At 37.2% G+C, this 16,487-nt stretch overlaps 1 protein-coding gene across 1 annotated transcript in view; it reads right to left on the bottom strand.

The window, feature by feature from the left end:
* Positions 1-16,487, bottom strand: part of DDX10 (DEAD-box helicase 10) — a 273,250-nt gene that overhangs the window by 225,133 nt on the left and 31,630 nt on the right. The window contains exons 10-12 of the mRNA XM_060104813.1: positions 4,253-4,354; positions 3,310-3,397; positions 6-94 (exon numbers count right to left, since the gene is read on the bottom strand). Of these exons, the coding sequence (XP_059960796.1) occupies positions 6-94; positions 3,310-3,397; positions 4,253-4,354 (279 nt within the window). The remainder of the gene's footprint in view (positions 1-5; positions 95-3,309; positions 3,398-4,252; positions 4,355-16,487) is intronic.

The raw sequence follows: 16,487 nt of genomic DNA, 5'->3' as shown, positions 1-16,487 counted from the left end.
CTTACAGGGCATATTCAGGTATAGGTAACTTGCTCACATCAAATATTTCTTTATTCTTCATCAGATACACTGAACGTATGTAAGAGACAAAACACTGTAAACATAAAAGGTTGAAGTGTAAGATATATACTAGTCAGAAATGGAAAATGAATTTTAACTGAGATAAAAAAATTAATCAAAGGGATAAATTCAACAGTAGTGAAAAACCTCAAAAATAGCTGAGTATATGTCATCCCACAAAAACAAAAAAACCTACCTTTTTTGAATTGTAATATTAGAAAAGATTCTAAATTTGGTTTCATCAAGCCAACTCAACATAAGACATAACCTTCTCAAAAAGCTATTCTAGAAGTTAATATCATTCAGGTGCATTAATAGGGAAAAACACAGGCTTTGGAATAATACAGTTGAAATTTGAGCTCCACATCTTACTAGCTGAGCAAGTTTCTCATTTCTCTGTCAGTTTCCTCATCTATCAAACATAATATAACAGTACCTTCTTAGAGTGTTATGAGAATTAAATGAGAAAATGCATGTAGAATACTCGGCATTTCTTCTGGAATACATTAAGTCCCAATGAATACCAGTTATAAGTAATAATTATTACTTGAAAACATCCTTTGACTACTACAACAAAATAAAATTTTACTGTACTTATATTAAGCTTAATAAAATCATAACAGGAAAAGTTTATTCCTAAAGCTTTTTCTTTTTTATTATAATTTCAAGTAATTAGTTGTCATAATTTCAAGTAATCTGTCATTAACTTGTAATATTTTTCTTCTGTGTTAAAAAAAAAAGTAAGTAAACTATCTTTATACCAAGAGCTATTACAAACTAAAAAGTAAACATGGTCCTGGATCCTCTGTCAGTCTGTAAAATAAACAGGCAGCAAAGATGGTGAAACACATGTAAGCAGGAGTTTTATTTTTTTATTTTAAAATTAATTTTTGTAAAGTATATTTAATTCCCATTTCTATATTTCTGAAACTTCACATTTTCTCTAACTTTACACTAATCCTTTCTTCAAACCATTTACACTAATCTTCAAACCATTTTCCCTGTCTCCACAGGCATTAAAATGAATAATTCAAGGATAATTTTTTCCCCTACAATCCTCTACAAGAAATCATCTCAGCTGCTTATTGTTTTTGTTCTATCCAGATTATAATCAAAAGCTAGAAAATCGCTTCTATGAAATTAGATAGCTTGTTGCAGCTGACAACAGTTAGCCGCTCTGCTAAACCATGCGTGACACCCAGTAAATCACATCATTTATTTCAATGTGCTTTTCTATAATCTTATTCTGGAAGGCTCATTTGTTATACGCAGAAACCAGTGAAACGACATCCTTCCAGTGTTTCATATTTCCTGATTCATAATAGAATGTCCTAAGTATGCACAAAGTCATGACATCAGAATTCATGTATATTATTTTCAAATGTGCATACTATTTCCAAAGCTTCCAGAAGATTTAACTCCTAGCTTAAAGTATGTCTGCTAGGCAAAACATGCACATAAATGTCTCCATGCCTAAAGATATGCCCAAAAACTAAGAAAAAAAATCTGTTTAAAGACCCTTTTCATTAGATTTCAGGTGAAGTGAGCTTACAGAAGTTTAACTACGCACAGTTCATTATTTGGTTCTCTTATACTTTGGAATTAACTTCTCCTGATGTATCATGGAAGTTCTGAAGAAAGACCTGGATTTAAATCTTAGGTCTGCCACTTAATAGCTATGTCACCCTGGACAATTTTTAATTTCCTCAGCCCCTATTTTCCCATCTATAAAGTCAAATCTATATCACCTACCTCGCAGGTTGTTGGCAAGATTAGATAACACAATGCATATCAAACTATCATGTAAAAAAAAAAAACCAAACTGTCATGTAATCGGGTCATGCTGCAACTAAGTGCCTAGCACATACTAAGCATCTGAATTTTAGCTTTCATCATTAATGTTGGTATTTTAAGCACAGTGACAATAATTTGATAAAATATAACCTAAGTTAATTTTTTAAACATAAGATCTTCTCTTTAAATAAAACTTCGTTGCTTAGAATATCCAGTTTCAAAACCATCACACAAAAGACTGACTACTGACTGTCTGCTCAGGCTCCTCTGTCTACTGAAGATTCCCTTTCCATGCCTCCTCTTTATTTTCTTCCTCCAATCTCTGAATCCCTACTCTTCAACTCATTGTTGAGTTATGGGAGATGCAGATGTAGATATCCTATGTAGATCTCGTAACTAAAATATAAGTAAACAAGTGCTGAAAATGAAGAACTTCATAACAGGGACTCAAATATTTGTCAATTCAAAGATTGGACAGCTGTAAGCACAACGCAAAATAATTTCACATCTTTCTTTTCTAAAGAATCTACTGCTGGGTACTCTAAGAACTAAAAAATAAGTATAACTAAAAGTGACAATTCTTTGTGTATTTGCTAATCAAGAGGATTTCTAGGTCCAAAAAAAGCAGTTTGGGAACACTGTCATACTTATAGATTAAAATCTCATTCCTAAAGAGAATTTACCAAGAGTGCTATGCTTTCTAGAAATTTAACCTAATATAAGATATTAATTTTACAGTCAAGAAAGTGCAGTCAGAAGTTAATAATAACTTAACTGAATAAATCAAAAGTTGAAAACTTTATCAAGTATATTAGAAATCCAGCCATTGTGCACTTAAAAATCATTGAGGGGGCCTCCCTGGTGGCGCAAGTGGTTGAGAGTCCGCCTGCCGATGCAGGGGATACGGGTTCGTGCCCCGGTCTGGGAGGATCCCATATGCCGCGGAGCGACTGGGCCCGTGAGCCATGGCCGCTGAGCCTGCGCGTCCGGAGCCTGTGCTCCGCAACGGGGGAGGCCACAACAGTGAGAGGCCCGCATACCGCAAAAAAAAAAAAAAAAAAAAAAAAAAAATCATTGAGGATTTTCTATATGTCTGACAAGATTATGGACAAATAATAGACATTTTTCCAAGTTACTATAAGAAATATATATTTTTAGGACTTCCCTGGTGGTCCAGTGGTTAAGACTCCACACTTCCACTGCAAGGGACACGGGTTCAATCCCTGGATGGGGAACCAAGATCCCACATGCCACGCTGTGCAGCCAAAAATTTTTTTTAAAAAAAGAAATACATAATTTTTTCAAAGTTAAAGAATAAGTTAAACTTACCTGAACTTTATACTACCTGAATATCTGAAGCATAACTATGCAACCTAGAAGTAGTAGAAAATGATACAGCATAACTTTATTATATGCTCTATTCCACTGAAGGTATCAAATTCAAAAATGACTTACCCTTTGAGCTCTTTCTTTTAAATCTTGATCTTGAGCTAAAAATGATTCCAATTTTTTCTGAATGTCTGTAAGTTTTTCTGGATTGATTCTTTTGTAACAAAAAGATAAAGATTAAACTAAGACATCTCAATTTTAGAAACTGAAAACAGTACACAGCATTTTCTATTTTCCTCAGTATTTTTAAAATCTGTAACATTATTTCTCATCTATGACCCAGATTAGACTGAAATTACACTAGACAGAAATTTGACTCTGCGTATTTTGAATAATGCAGGAACAAGAAATGTAAAATTGACATTTTCTCTAAACAACCCATGCTGAGTGAGTGAAAGATTAGGTTAACACCACAATTAGCGATGTTCACTTCTTAAGTCTTTAAGGATAGAAAGTAGCCTCTTGTGGGAGGTGGATCATCAATGAAATGGAATAAATGAAAGCAAACGTCATTTTTATACGATTTCCGTTTTCAGTCAAATACCATAAAACAAAAGTCAAATAATAAACAAGTAGCCAAGGATATAAATATTGTTTTCCTTACCTAGAAATCAGGCATAACATAATAGAATGGTTACTTAAATCTGCCGGGGTTTAGAATGAAAATTACAGGAAAGAATGTAATTTTTACAAGCATCTATTCTAGGTTTCACAAAGGAAATTCCACTTGTTTCCCTGATTTTAGACTGAACAATTTTGTTCCTGAAAAGCTGGAGTGGTAATAGGTGGTGGCAGATGAGATGTTTTTTACTTTTTTTAATTACAGAAAATATCAAAATATACAAAGGTAGAAAACTTTCACTCAGCCTCAACAATTATCAACTCACAGCCAATCTTGTTTCATATAAACTCTTAGAGGGAGGAGGGAATTAGGTATACATAATTAGGCATAATAATTTCATGCCTTCATTTTTCTAACAATAATATCAAGACAGCAAATAGTTCTTACTTGATTTCCTTCACAGGCACTTTCTTCTGAAGAAGCTGCTGCACCATCCCTTTTTCTTCTGAGGGAAGCAAAATTAATAAAGCTTCACCATCCTCTTTGTACCTAAACAAAAAACAAACAAAATCCCTTCCACATTAATGCAATCTGCACTTTACATTTTAACAGTTTGATGAACAGGTAACAAGAAAGCAAGTTCACCAAATTAGTAAATATTAGGAATACCATTTTTTTAAACATCTGTCACAACAGAAAACTAGGGCTCTTGAAGACCTTTTTCAAAATCCATCACTAGTTACAATTCCCATTGATTTTTAGGCTATACCACAGTAGAAGAAACAAATCAATTAAGAAGAATTTCTTAAATAACGGTCTACTTATAGCAAGGAGACAATTTCTCATTCAAGTCACAAGACTGCTGTAATAAAATTAATCATTTACTAAACATGGCTCCCAATACATTAAGGAAATCTAATCATCTTCCTGGAAGTTTTTCTTCTACCTTGGGAATAACATGGTTCAGAGTTCAGAGGCATCAGTTATAAGGAACGGATCTCTGCTCCACTGGAAAACTTACTACCTCTAATCCATGATTTCTCTTCCTTCACTGGTATAGGTGCACCATCAAAAATTTCTATGTAAGTGGGCCATAAGGCACCCCATAGTTACTTAAGCTTCTTGTGCTACTTATATACAGATTTCCTTGACACCTTAAATATATTACATGCAAGCAGTAAGACAGAATAGAATCAGGTATTTGTAGAAATTTCTTAAAGTCACAAAAGAAAAAGTAATCTCAAAGCATTCTCTTCAGGGTTCATGCTATAAATATGAGGGGCAAATAAATTTTTATAGTTAACCAAATAAACTATTTATTGAGAAACTTTGTGCCAGGTATAAATTGTGAAGAACACAGATAAATACAAGATGAATATTCCTGCCTTCAGTGATCCAACAATATGGCTACCAGAAAAGACAAACTCACACAAAAGCAAGAGACTCAAAAAACAGTCCCAGGGCCTCCCTGGTGGCGCAAGTGGTTGAGAGTCCGCCTGCCGATGCAGGGGATACGGGTTCGTGCCCCGGTCTGGGAGGATCCCATATGCCGCGGGGCGGCTGGGCCCGTGGGCCATGGCCGCTGAGCCTGCGCGTCCGGAGCCTGCGCGTCCGGAGCCTGTGCTCCGCAACGGGGGAGGCCACAGCAGTGAGAGGCCCGCGTACCGCAAAAAAAAAAAAAAAAAAAACAGTCCCAAAATGGTAAATCACCAAGTGTCAAAGGATAACCACTGGCAATAAAGCGCCATGAACTCAGAAGTGAAAGGAGGACACTAAGGGTTAGCCAGAGAAAAAGAGAAACATGTCACAGCAGATGGAATTTGAGGTGGGCCTTAGAAATGGATAGAAAGGGAAAAGCTAAGGTATTCCAAAGAGGAAAAATGGCATGAACAAAGGAGCGGGAACCAGAAAATACAAGACAAGCACAGAGCAAACTAAAGATAGGAGAAATTCAACCGAAGCCAGTGTATGTAAGTGCACAGCAGGAAAGACTGCCAGAAGGTACATGAGAGTCTGGTTTTAGAGGACCTTGAATAAGTCTCTAGAGAGACCAACTACCACTGTATATAAGCAGACCTTTATCACTGTACACCAGAGGAAAACTGACTTTGTTGACTTATTGTCAATCCAAAGACTGAAAAGCAATTTTTACCTCACATGTTGATTTCAAAATTCTATACCTACACAAAAGGGTAAAAAAACTCCAGTATAATACCATTACAAAAGTATGTGTGTTTATATATTTTTATGTGTACCCAGACACACAGAAAAGTATGAAATAAAACATCAAAAGTATTAAAAGGTTTAAGTTAATTCATAAATTTAAAAAAATTAAGGGGCTACTATATACCAGTCACTGAAATAGAGTGATAAAACAGATACAGTTCTGGCTGTCACAGAGCTTACAGACTATTAGGGATAGACATAAAACCCGTGATAACAACAAAGTGATATGACTGCTACAGTAGACATACGGGAAGCTACAAGAACACATAACACAGAGCTCTACACAATGTGCTCTAGGAATTAAAAAAAAAAAAAAAAAAAAAACTGCCCTGAGAAAATGACATCTAAGAGCTGAGATTTAAAGAACAATTAGGAATTAGTCAACTGATAGGGGAGAGTCAAGTTTTCCAGGGGGAAAACAGCATTTGAGAGAGTCCAGTGGGTAGTTTTGTCTACTTCGTGCTTGTTTGTTTTTTCCATGTTTTCTATATGCTTGTGTATTAAACAGGGAGATGAGAGTAATTAAGCATAAATTTACTCCTTTTACAAAGAATCTGTTTCACAACTGAAAAACTTCTTCACTGTATTTTAATACAGGCTAATATGACTCAAATGTTTCATCTTAATTTACTATGAAGAAATATGAATTTAAAGCATTTCCCCTAAGCACTGTTGGACTAAACTATCTGTGAGCAGAAATTATTAGTCTATGAAGTAGTGAGGTACCTGAACAAACAAGATATCTGAGAGGCATCACAACTACTGAAATTCTAAAATTTTACCAAGGACAGGGTGAAGGTCAAAGAGGACACAGATCAGTTAATACTGACTCACTATGTATGTACTTACCAAATACCCTCAAAGCAGCCCGACTCTTGAGGTAAAATCAGTTACCTTCGTAAGTAAAAAAGCTTATTTCATGTGGCACAAAGAAAAACAATGAGGAATAAGGGAGATGAGTGGGTTGAAGGATAGCAAACGCTTCTAACATTCTACATCCAAATTCAGAGATGGAGAGAGAAAATAAAAAGGCTTCCAAAGTCTACTTAGGCCAGAGCTGTAGCAAAGGGGTAAAGAAAAATCTCTAGTATATCAAAAAGGAATCCAGTGAAGATCTCGATCTTCAGACTGACTCATAACTAACCATCTACATCTATCTTATCTACCCATTCATGCATCCAGGGATAATCTAGGAGGATAAGTCACGAGTAAAGTCACAAAGGGGCCATATTCAAACCTTTAACAGAATATACCTAAGAGAATATACACATAAAAGGCTAAGGTTAAGACAGACTGCAACACTGAAATTTAGAAGAAAAAGATTCCCAAAAGAAAATGGAAAAACATGTCCAAAGTCGAATCCCACAAAGCAAGCATCTTTTAATAAAGATCATCACTGGTTATTTTACCTATTTTACATCACACACATCTTTTCCCAGAAACAACGTAAAGCACAAATTATCTCCCACATACCAACACCCAAAATTTTCCAGTAAGCTTTTATTTCAAAAAGAAAAGCACTTTTAAAAAAGCATAAGCGCATTTGCCCCCCTTTTTTAAAAATGCTTACAAGAATAATCTATTTACCCATGAGCTAGCTTTTATATTTCCAAAGCAATATCCAAGACCCAAGGCTAAATATATGCATAGAGAAATAAATGTTCTTCATAAGACCTACATTTTAAAGTTCTATATATTTAGACAGATTATTTTAAGAAACACTGTAGGCATCAAAAAAAAAAAAAGCCCTGCATCTGAAACAAAACAAAAAGTCTCATTTTTACCATCAGTGTTAATACCATGTTACATTTATGTAATTCTTCAGAATTTATGATAAGCTTCATTTTACATTAATTTGCCAATCTTAAAAGCAAGCAACCAATAGAGGAAGCAAATAAAAAAGTTCCTGAAAGGCCAAGAAATTGGCCTAAATAAATAAATAATTAGCTGATGACTACACTTTCAATTCCATACTCCTTTTCAACTATACCAGGATTCTGTCCGGAAAGAAGGATCCTCAATAGATTGACCATAACTGTCTGATAGCAGGAAACTTACTTCTACACCCTACAGCTCACTTGTATCTCTAGCTAAATTAGGAGATCCAGACCACTGACTCTTGGATCCCAATGGTAATTCTTCCATTGAAATAACCTTGAAACAATATGGCCAGAGAAAGGGAAAATGGCTTTGCCATTCTGGCAATAGTTTGCCTTCTACCCAAGAACCATTAATCCTCCAATTCAGATTCCTCAACACAAACTCCATTCTAGTTGAGTCTTTAAATGGCCCTTAAACCTTGCTCACTCCTACCTTCAACAACTGCTGCAGCAGGATCTGACAGTGTTCACAACTGCCACTCAGTTCTCCCAGCCTGGTTCTCCAGGTTATCAATCAGGTTGTAAAAGAATGTTTATAATGATTCAACTTTTGTAATTTAAAAATATATACATACAAACATACACGAAAAAGAAATTTTTCTAGGTGGTAGAATTTGGGTGGTTTAACTGTTTTGCCCATTGCCTCAAATTTGTATAATAAATAAGCATTTCTTTTGTAATAAAACACAAGTTATTAAAAACAAGTAAAAACTTTATAAGCTTTAAAAATCTACATATTTTATATAACTCTTACCTTGTTTAACACATCCTAGTACTACCAATATTAGTGTATTCTCTTATCTTGACCATTAAATTTACATGTATGAATTTGACTTTCAGACCTAACATATATCGTATGTACCTAAAAGTTGGTGACTAAATATTTGGTGGGTGAAAAAATGCAAACAAACCACTAGAAGTTGCACTAGCAGATCAAATACTGGATTTGGAATCAACAGAACTGATTTCAAGTCCCAGTTCTACTATTCATTAGCTTTATAACCTCGGACAATGAGTCACTTTATCACTATATATTGCATTTTCTTATTTATAAATTATATAGTTTGAATGAGATGATCTAGGTCTCTTTAGGACCTTAATTCTACACCTGTGGCTGTATTAATCTACTAGTCATTGTTCATAATACAAGTATGATCAAGAGGTGGAGAAATGGAGACAACTGTTGGTCACACTCTGCTATTCCACAGCCCTTCTCTCTTTTGTCCCTGCCCTCTGTCTGCTTCTATTCTCCCTATGCCTTAGCCTTAACTGTGGCAACCAGCCCCAAGAGTTCCTATCACTATGGGAGGACAATGCAGTCAGCCATACAGAGGCAGACAGAAAGCCATAAGAATCAGAGTCCAATTGTTCTGCTTCTCCTGCACAACGTGGTACAAAGCAGAGCTTATTCCAGGATCTAAAGATACTACACTAGATTTAAAAAGAAAAAGACAGACTGGGAAGTATTCCAGGAAAGATGAAGTCATCTGCAGCCTAAGATCTCAGAAATACAAACAGGTATACCACATAGGCTCAACAGTTTGACAAATGAGGTTCACCATAAAATAACTGGAAAGAAACCAAGCTGGCTAACATGCGTTGCATGGAAAACTTCTAGCAAACTGAGTAAGTATAAGGATTTATGAAGTTCACAGGGTAAGGGTAGAAATCATTAAACTCTGTCAACTCTGTCCCCAGAAAAGAATTTTTTTTTGAAAAAGACTGAAGTTTTAATAGATTAAAAATAGGGCTTCCCTGATGGCACAGTGGTTGAGAGTCCGCCTGCCGATGCAGGGGACACGGGTTCGTGCCCGGGTTCGGGAAGATCCCACATGCCGTGGAGCGGCTGGGCCCGTGAGCCATGGCCGCTGAGCCTGCACGTCCGGAGCCTGTGCTCCGCAATGGGAGAGGCCACAACAGTGAGACAGGCCCGCTACCGCAAAAACAAAAATAAATAAAGAAAAAAATAAAAAGAAAACCTATACAAAAGTGGTACTGATACTACCTAAAATTATACTTTTAGGAACCTGAGAGATATGATCAATCCCATTTTACAAGAGAAGAAACTGAGGCTTAAAAGAGGTTAAGAACACAAGGTCCAAGGGTACATAGCCATCAGGTGACAGATTCATGTCCAAACCTAAACTTCTTGACTTTTAAGGACAGTGTTTGATCAACTATAGGATATCTATCTCTCACAGTCCAAATAAAGAAGGAAAATGCATATATTTTTAGTTTATCCTCATGACCATGAATGGCAGCAAACTTAAATAAAATTATCTACTTTCCTTCTCCAAGTACCTGCCTTTCAGACATTCTAGAAGCCCTGCATGGAAGCAACGGCCACTAGACTTCATTAAATGAAAACGGCTAGTTTGGGGCACACTGAGAAGAATATGAGCTGCAGAGTCAGAAAGACCCAAGTATAAATCCCAGCCATGGTACTTCCTGAGTGATCTTAGATACATTTTACCTCACAATCTCTGAGAAACAGTTTTTTAATAAGAAGACCTCTCTCATAAGGTTATTATAAAGGCTAAATGAGTTCATTCATATTCACCCGGCTATGTGTTAGGAAGTGAATGGCTAAGCCACAACCCGTCATTCACTGTGGAGGTGCAGAAGGGGGCAGGGAAGAAGCTACCCTGGCCAAAAAAAAAAAGTGATATAGTCAAACCTCCTCGTAAACATACCGATGACAAGCCTCCTGGGAAACAAACATGGTAGATCTGCTGGCATGAGAGTCCTCATCTATGAGATACTAAGACGATGTACCAGGTTTGTTTACAGTCTATGCATTTAAGGAGTAGGTCTCTGGGGTCAGCTTTGTAACTATACCAGTGGCCCATCTGTGTAAAAGATAAACCTCATATACCACTTAGAGACTGTGAGGTTAGTCTGGGCCACAGCACACCCTGATGTGGCAAGAATGCACCTGTGGAGCTATAATGGAGGTCCCAGACCTCTTCCTGCTTCACCTATACTGCGTGATTACTTCTGTACTTGAAATTACATACTAGTGAAGTTTGACATTAGGTGTGGTAGGCAGCTTCTAAATTACTGGCTCCCAATACAGTAAGTTCCCTACACACAAATCTTCAAGTTGCAAACTTTCAAAGATGCGAACGTGCATTCGCATGTCCAATCATGTAAGTTAGTTCATGTGTCTGGCGTACATTGTCATGTGCATGCATCCTCTACAAGTGGTTGTGCTTTTGTGTACTTTACTGTACAGTACTGTATAGAGTACAGTAATACTGTACAGTATCGTTATGTCAAGCTAGATCTGCAAGAGGACGACTTCATTGAACCCTTTGCTGTACAACATGAGGAGCTTACTAATGAAGACCTGATGGAATTGGAAGCCCAGAGAAAGGACCAAGAGAGAAAAGAGGAAGAAGTAACTGAAGACCCGAAGAGATTCACGACACAGGAAATGGCAAGGGGATTTTCTTTATTTGAGGAGGCACTGATAAGTTTTTCAGGCATAGGACCCTAACGTAGAACGGTACACAAAGGTTGCAGCAGCTGTTCAGAATGCAATCCAGTGCTACTGTATCATCTATGATGAGAAAAAAAGAGCTACTACCCAGACATCACTGGATTGTTTTTTCAAGAGGGTAGAGAGATTTGAATCCAACAAGGAACCAGAACCTGTGCCATCAACGTCAGGCGTGAGAGAAACTGCAGCTTGCCCTCAGTCTCCCACTGCTGATAATCCTTCAGCTCTACCATCTCCCACCTCCTCTCCCTCCTCCAGTCAGTAACTCTTCTTGCCTGTTCACTCGATGCAAGCCCCTGGATGCCAGCTGTTGTACTATACTGCTGTACTCTTCAAGGTACTGTACTATAAGATTTAAATGTTTTCTTTATTTTTTGTGTTTGTTTTTTATGTATTATTTGTGTGAAAAGTATTATAAACCTATTACAGTACAGTACCATATAGCCGATTGTGTTGGTTGGGTACCTAGGCTAACTTTGTTGGACTTACAAATTGGACTTATGAACGCGCTCTCAGAACAGAACTCGTTTGTATGTAGGGGACTTAACTGTAAGCTGGGCCTCCTAGACAAGATGAAGTGTTGACACTGCTCTTGGCAATGATTTTTTGTGTGTGACAACGAAAGCAAAGGCAACAAAAGCAAAAACAAACAAGTGGGACTACATCAAAATAAAAAGCTCCTGCACAGAAAAGGAAACCATCGACAAAATAAAAAGGCAACCTACTGAATGGGAGAAAATATTTGCAAACCATATATCTGGTAAGTTCTAAAATATTCAAGCAGGCTTCCCTGGTGGCGCAGTGGTTAAGAATCCGCCTGCCAATGCAGGGGACACGGGTTGAAGCGCTGGTCAGGGAAGATCCCACATGCTGTGGAGTAACTAAGCCCATGCGCCACAACTACTGAGCCTGCACTCTAGAGCCCGCAAGCCACAACTACTGAGCCCACGTGCCACAACTACTGAAGCCCAAGTGCCTAGAGCCCGTGCTCTGCAACGAGAGAAGCCACCGCAATGAGAAGCCTGCGCACCACAACGAAGAGTAGCCCCCACTCACCACAACTACAGAAAAGCCCGCACACAGCAACGAAGACCCAACGCAGCCATAAATAAATAAATAAATAAATTTAAAAAAGCAAAATAAAATAAAATAAAATATTCAAGGAATTCACACAATAGCAAAAAACAAAGAATCTCATTCAAAAAATGGGCAGAAGACTTGAGTAGACATTTTTTTCAAAGAAGACATATAAATGGTCAACAGGTACATGAAAAGGTTCTTAACATCACTAATCATCAGAGAAATGCAAATCAAAACCACTATAAGATATCACCTCACACCTTTCAGAATGGCTATTATACAAGATTGGAAATGACAAGTGTTGGCAAGGATGTGGACAAAAGGGAACGCTTGTGCACTGTTGGTGGGAATGTAAATTGGTGCAGTCAGTATAGAAAACAGTATGGAGGTTCCTCAAAAAAATTAAAAACAGAATTACCATGTAATCCAGCAATTCCACTTCTGGGTATTTATCCAAAGAAAAGAAAAACAATAACTCAAAAAGATATACACACCCCCATGTTCACTGCAGCATTATTTACAATTGCCAAGATACGGAAGCAACCTAAGTGTCCACCAATGGATGAATGGATAAAGAAGATGTAGCATATATATACAATGGATTATTACTTGGCATTAAAAAGAATGAAATTTTGCCATTTGCAACAACATGAAAGGACCTTCAGGGCATTACACTATAGAAAATATGTCAGGAGCCAGGTGGGGCAAAAACAGATTTAAAAACATAAGTGAAATAAGTCAGAGAAAGACAAATACTGTATGATCTCACTTATATGTGGAATCTAAAAACAAACAAACAAAAAACCAAGCTCACAGATACAGAGAACAGACTGGTGGTTGCCAGGGGCAGGGAGTAGACAAAATGGGAGAAGGGGAACAAAATTCCAGTTATAAAATAAGTCATGTGGATGTAATGTACAGCACGGTGACTACAGCTAGTAATACTGTACTGTATATTCAAAAGTTGCTAAGAGAGTAGACCTTAAAAGTTCTTATCACAAGAAAAAAAAATTCTGTAACTATGTATGGTAACACATTAGATTTATTTTGATGATCATTTTGCAAAATATACAAATACTGAATTGTTATGTTGTACACCTGAAACTAATATAATGTTGTGTGTCAATTATTTTTTAAAAAATGGAGTTTGACTTCTGAGTCCAGGTCACAAAAGACATCGCTACTTCCACCGTACTCCTTCTTCCCCTCTCATTTGCTCTCTCTGATGAGGCCAGCTGCCACATTGTGAGAAGCCCTCTGAAGAGGAGGACCGCATGGAAGGAACTGAAAGACACCTCTGACCAACAGCCAGCAAGAGAATGAATCCTGTCAACAAGCACACGCGAGAGCTTGGAAAGAGACCCACTCCCTGTTGAGCCTTAAAGTACCTGTGACACCTTGATTTGAAACCTTGTGACAGACCAAGAGCCAGAGGACCCAGATGAGCCACACCTGAATTCCTAACCCACAGATACCATGAGATTGGTTCTTGCTTCAAGCCACTAAGTTGTGGGGTAATTCATTACACCACAATAGATAATTTATATGTTATCTCTGATTCATGAGTCTGATTTGAGAAACTAATTGTGTTATCTCAAGTGCCTCCTCTGTTCCAGACCCTGTTCTAAGTGCTCTGGAACCATCAATTAAGTAGACAAACTCCTTTGCCTTTATGGAGCTTACACTCTAATGAAGAGAAAAAGAAAAAAACAATAAATAAACTAAGTAAATGCTCTAGTATATTTGAAGGTGATAAGTGTTATGGAAAAAAGATAATATAGAGCAAGGTAAGGAGGGGTGGTTGGGGCAGTGTAAAGAAAGGCAGCCATGTGGATACTTGAGGGAAAAGCATTCCAGTGGAAGAAACTTAATATAAAGGCTTTGAGGCAAAAATATGCCTGGCATGCAGGAGAAATAGCAAGATCAGTGTGGAGAACAAGCGGAGAATAACAGGAAATAAGATTGGAGGGGGGTTGAGTAGCATAGGCCCAGTAGGTCACTGGCTTTTACTCTGAGTGAAATGGGGAGCCATCAGAGGAGTCCCATGATCTGAGTTGTTTTTTTAAAGGATCATTCTGTCTGCTGTATTGAGAATAGACAGCAGGAGAGCAAGGGGGAAGTGCTAGGAAATAAGAGACTCCAAAGAAATATCAGCCCCCTTATCTACCTCTCTAGCTATAGTGGTCATACTCTACCCCAGCTCAATGCTTTTTGATGCAAAATAAAGCATTGGTTTTGCCTTTTTGCTTTAAATCCTAGATAACAACAAAGGCAGAAGGCCATGTGAGGAAGCACCAGCCTCTATCTAGGAGGAGCTGAGTAAAGTTAGCATCTTCAGTCAACGAAGGAATCAAAGTAATAAGAATTTTTGCTAGCAAAGACTGTTCCTATCTTATACCTAAGATATACACAGTATGTTTCAGTAAATTAATGCTCATGGAAATTGTCTTTTCACTTTTATTATTTCAATTTACAAATCAATTAAAGACACTATTTAAAAAATTCTCATTATCTATTCCATAAAGTACTAGTATTTAACACAAACCAACCATTAACTCTGCACAGGTTATCACATTAGAAATTTTAACTACTTCCCATCTTCATATTTGCTGTTTTTAATCTAAACGGATGCAAGCCAGTGTGCAATGCAAAGAACTGGCCTCTGCTGCCCCCTACTGGAATCACATTTTGCTACCTAAATCTCCCACAAACAAAATCTGAGATCCACAAAATGCAGCCAGGCAAATAAGGCTCGGTTGAAATACTGCTGGAATTTTACCACTACTCTGGAAAGCCAAGCAGTTATATATATAAAGTCCCAGCTCTTATATATAAACTCCCAACTGTTTAAATATACACAGTTATTTATAAGCTCCCGTCTTCCACCCACAGACCCCTACTGCCCAAATAAAAGCATTTTAAAAATTAGGAGTATCTGATATGTAAGGACTTTCCATTCCCAAATCCTTTTTATTTTCAACTGGACATTTTTATAAGAAATAGAAGAGCTTGGTTTTATGAGTACTAAAAACTACAAGCCCTAAAGACATTCACTTTTAAGTGGTAGAATGTATCACAGAACACGGCTTTAAAAAACTATATTCATATTCCTTGCCTCACTTGTCTCCTTAATGAGATCATTTTGTTAAAAGGGGTGTGGATGGTTAAGAAAACAGAAATTTCTCTCAAATGCTAAAGATCAAAAGAATTTTAAACAGGTGAATAAATTAAAACAGAGTAAAGCACTTAAGGCAACAAGTACCTAAACCACCCTTCATTTTTAGCTAAAACATAGAAAGGAAAATAACAGATTCCCCAAACCTTAGCTATTTTGCCACAAATCAGTGAATTTATTTCTCAATATTCATATAGTATAGTTCACTTCCAAAAGCAAACACTATCTGGCAACCTAGTTTTAATTCCAGCATATACACAGGATTTTAATTAGCTTCAAGCTTTAATTTAGCTTTTATTCAATTCAATTATCCAGTCTGATGGCCCACAAAATTTCTAATTATCTCTAAGCCCATTAATGGTAACTTTTAACTTTTTGCAGTTTGGTTTTTTTTTTTATTAGACTGACAAAGAAAAAATAAGCATTACATATCCTAAACCTTTCCACTAACTATACATCTAAAATAGTCAATTCAAAATATTTTTAATTGGTTACAAAGGGTCAAACAGGCTTGTACTTTAAAAATAAATGACCAGGGCCTCCCTGGTGGCGCAAGTGGTTGAGAGTCCGCCTGCCGATGCAGGGGATACGGGTTCGTGCCCCGGTCTGGGAGGATCCCATATGCCGCAGAGCGGCTGGGCCCGTGAGCCATGGCCGCTGGGCCTGCGCGTCCGGAGCCTGTGCTCCGCAACGGGGGAGGCCACAACAGTGAGAGGCCCGCATACCGCAAAAAAAAAAATAAATTAAAAAAATAAATAAATAAATAAATGACCATATTAGAAACTACATTATAATAGTTTTTCCAATTGGTATTCTCTC

This window comes from Mesoplodon densirostris, chromosome 7 (genome assembly GCF_025265405.1).
Source record: "Mesoplodon densirostris isolate mMesDen1 chromosome 7, mMesDen1 primary haplotype, whole genome shotgun sequence".
Lineage (NCBI taxonomy): Eukaryota > Metazoa > Chordata > Mammalia > Artiodactyla > Ziphiidae > Mesoplodon > Mesoplodon densirostris.
This window is presented reverse-complemented; position numbering and strand designations above follow the sequence as displayed.